General features: G+C 47.0%; 1 protein-coding gene and 1 pseudogene across 1 annotated transcript in view; both read left to right on the top strand.

Moving 5' to 3' along the window:
* The window catches only part of POU2F1 (POU class 2 homeobox 1), a 109,046-nt gene that overhangs the window by 37,900 nt on the left and 68,028 nt on the right, over positions 1 to 3,118 (top strand). Inside the window, exon 3 of the mRNA XM_006147032.3 lies at positions 2,274 to 2,374. Coding sequence (XP_006147094.1) covers positions 2,274 to 2,374 — 101 coding nt within the window. The remainder of the gene's footprint in view (positions 1 to 2,273; positions 2,375 to 3,118) is intronic.
* Positions 2,636 to 3,118, top strand: part of LOC102476009 (V-type proton ATPase subunit E 1 pseudogene) — a 4,748-nt pseudogene continuing 4,265 nt past the window's right edge.

Below are 3,118 nucleotides of genomic sequence, written 5' to 3' on the forward strand. Positions count from 1 at the left end.
TCTCTCTTTCTCTCTCTGTCTTTCTGGCGAGCGCACGTGCCCTATAGCAAAAACCTCTCCAAAAAAATTAAAATTAAAAAAAAAAGATCAAATGTCATTTGGTTTTGCCTCCCAACATCTCTGTCTTTCATACCCATCTCACACTCAAATTATTCCTCTTTATGGATTAAAAAAAGATAGTGACTGATAAATTTTTTTTTGGGGGGTGGAGGTTTTCGCTATAGGTCACATGTGCTCGCCAGACAGACAGAGAGAGAAAGAGAGACAGAAAGCGAGAAATCACCCCTCAGGGGGGATGGTCATGCCGCAGTCCCTTCTCCTCCATTCTCCTCTCGGGATCTTGGGCACGCATGCACACACGCCCTGCGTGAGTTCTAAGCCACTGGGTCCGGGACGCGAACCGCAGTCGACTACGTGAGAGTCCAGCGACATAGCCATTACGCTAACTGCTGGTTCCCTCTTTTTTTTTTTTTGAGAAATTTTTGCTATAGGGTGCATGCGCTTTCCAGAGAGACAGAAAATGAGAAATCCCAACCAGGGGGAGGGCCTTACTGCAGTCCCTTCTCCTGTGTTCTCTCAGGATTTGGGTCATACGCACATGCACGTCCAGCGTGAGTTTGAAGCCACCAGGTCCAAGACTCAAACTGTGTCAACTACATGGAGTCCAGCGACGTAGTCATTTGCCCAGTTTTACTGGGCTGTGATTAATGATCTGGTGGTACATACTTTTTCTAAATTTATTTCTTACATGAGCAAGAGAGACATAGAGACAGCACCACCATCAGGTTCTTCATAACATAGTCCACCACTCAGTCTTCGCCGTCCGCAGATCATAGTCCACCACTCTGTCTTTGCCGTCCGCAGATCATAGTCCACCAGTCTTCACCGTCCGCAGATCATAGTCCACCACTCAGTCTTCGCCGTCCGCAGATCATGGGTGCATGCATGGGTGGGGGACTCGGGGAAGTCTCTGGACATGAACCTCGAACCTTCCCATGTGAGTCAGGCTCACGTAGCTTTGCACCGTTGTCCAGCCCCTGTGGCGCATAGTCTGAAGATACTCACATAGGTAATGATTTCTTGTATGGAGACAGAGACAGCAATTGATGTCAAAATGGACAACTTCAAAATATAAAACCAGATTTCCCCCATGGGACAATGGTAGTGCTCTGTGCATGGGAAGCTGGATCCCACAAGGTAATCAGAGTTCAGATCCCTGGCCCAGGAGCCTGAAACACGTTGGGCACGCACACAAGTCCCAAGATCCAGTGGGCAGGAAGGCTGGAGGAAGAGGTTGTGGCACGAGCAGACCTCGTGGAGGGTGCCACACTCTCTCTTGCTCTGTCGCTGTCATTCTCACGTGTGCAAGAGCACTCTCATGTGCTCTTATCAAAATTTAAAAAATGAAATAGCGAAACCTCTATGTGTGGCTTATGGAAGTGATTCTACTTAAATTTTATTTTATATTGTATTTAGTACAAAGTGTTCTGATTTTTTTTTTTTTTTGTAAATAACTGGCTTTAGTACTTTGAAAACAATTTATGGTATCCTTGGAAGATATCTGTGGGCAGTGGACGGCCTGTCTTGCAGTGCGTTAGTGTTATTCCGACGTCACATCACAGCTAGGTGGTTAGACGCTGGTGTAACGTGTTGAAAACAGTTACCGCAGAGCCCTGCTGGTGGAATGTGCAGCAATCTATTCCTTGGGACTGATCAAATTAGTACAACTGTTTTATTTTTCTTATGCTAATCATGTAAGGGGCTGTTTGTACTGTAATTTGCCATTCATTAAAGTGTTTGAATAAATACTAAGTCCTTGCTATTGGCAAAATCAGCAGTGAGTTCCTTCTGTCCAAGCCAGATGACGAGCAGGGTGAGGACAGACGAGTGTGGGCACCGCTCTGGAACTCTGTCTCCCTGCCGGAAAGCAGTGGTAACGATCTCCTGCTTAAAGCCGTCTTAACTTTCGTGCCTTTTCAACCCACGATGTGACGGCTCCAGTCCCTCTCCTCACATCCGAATTCTCTCATGCTTTCTTAAAATTGTAAGTCATTATTTACATTTTTGTTTCTGTAAAAATCAGCATTTCTGTAGTTGTCCTACCTCCCTACCTTTAAAAGAGAAATGTTTTACTGTAGAGTCTCTTCTTGGAGTTACTCAGAAAAGTACTTGCATTCAATAGGAAACTTAGGAATGTTGGAAATTAAGCCCAGTGCTTTATTCTGTTTGAGTCTCCCCTTGTAATAGTCCTCATTATTGTGCTTGTTCTCTAGGCACACAGACCAATGGCCTGGACTTCCAGAAGCAGCCCGTGCCTGTTGGAGGAGCAATCTCAACAGCCCAGGCCCAGGCTTTCCTTGGACATCTCCATCAGGTAGAGTGTTCTGCTCAGTGGGCAGTGTCAGGGCAGGCGGGAGCATAAAATGCCAGGGCCTGGGGAAGTTCTCTCACGTGAATTGTTAGTGTGTGACCCTGTAGTTTAGCTGAGTGGAGAGCTATTGTGTGTGTGTGTGTGTGGCGGGGAGGATCCCTTGTTAAAAACAGAATGTGTGTAACACCTGGGTTAATGGTATTATGAGCATCGACTGTCTGCTGGCTAACTAAAGGTGGCAAATTACCAGAGTCATCCAAAACGATGCACTACCGTGACCGGGGCCTGCTGTGCCCAGCTCTGAGCAGAAGCTCACACCCTCCTTTGAAAGAGTTTCAGACCACCCTGACTTAGGCAGCCACTCAGCACCTTTGCTTGACTGTGAACTCTCACTTGGTGTTCACTGGGATTTCCCTCAGTGTGGGCCGGCAGGTGGCATGGAGGTTAGCGCAACCAGGCTCCCACATGGTTACTGTAGTTCAAGTCTTGGACCTGGTGGCTTGAAAATCAGGCCAGGCTCATGTGCATGTGTGCCTAAAATTGCAAGAGGAAGGGTTGTGGCGTGACCATCTTCCCAGGGGGTGATTTCTCACTTTCCCTCTCTTTGTCGCACTCTCTTTTTCTTGTGAGTGTATGCGCCCTATGTTAAAACCTTAAAGGGGGGGGGGGAATAAGAAGATTTAGCTCAGCTTTATTAACCTTACGTCACATGATCCCCCCTGACCCCCAGTCTAAAATAGGCCGTGT

This window comes from Tupaia chinensis, unplaced genomic scaffold (genome assembly GCF_000334495.1).
Source record: "Tupaia chinensis unplaced genomic scaffold, TupChi_1.0 Scaffold000198_1, whole genome shotgun sequence".
Taxonomy (NCBI): Eukaryota; Metazoa; Chordata; class Mammalia; order Scandentia; family Tupaiidae; genus Tupaia; species Tupaia belangeri.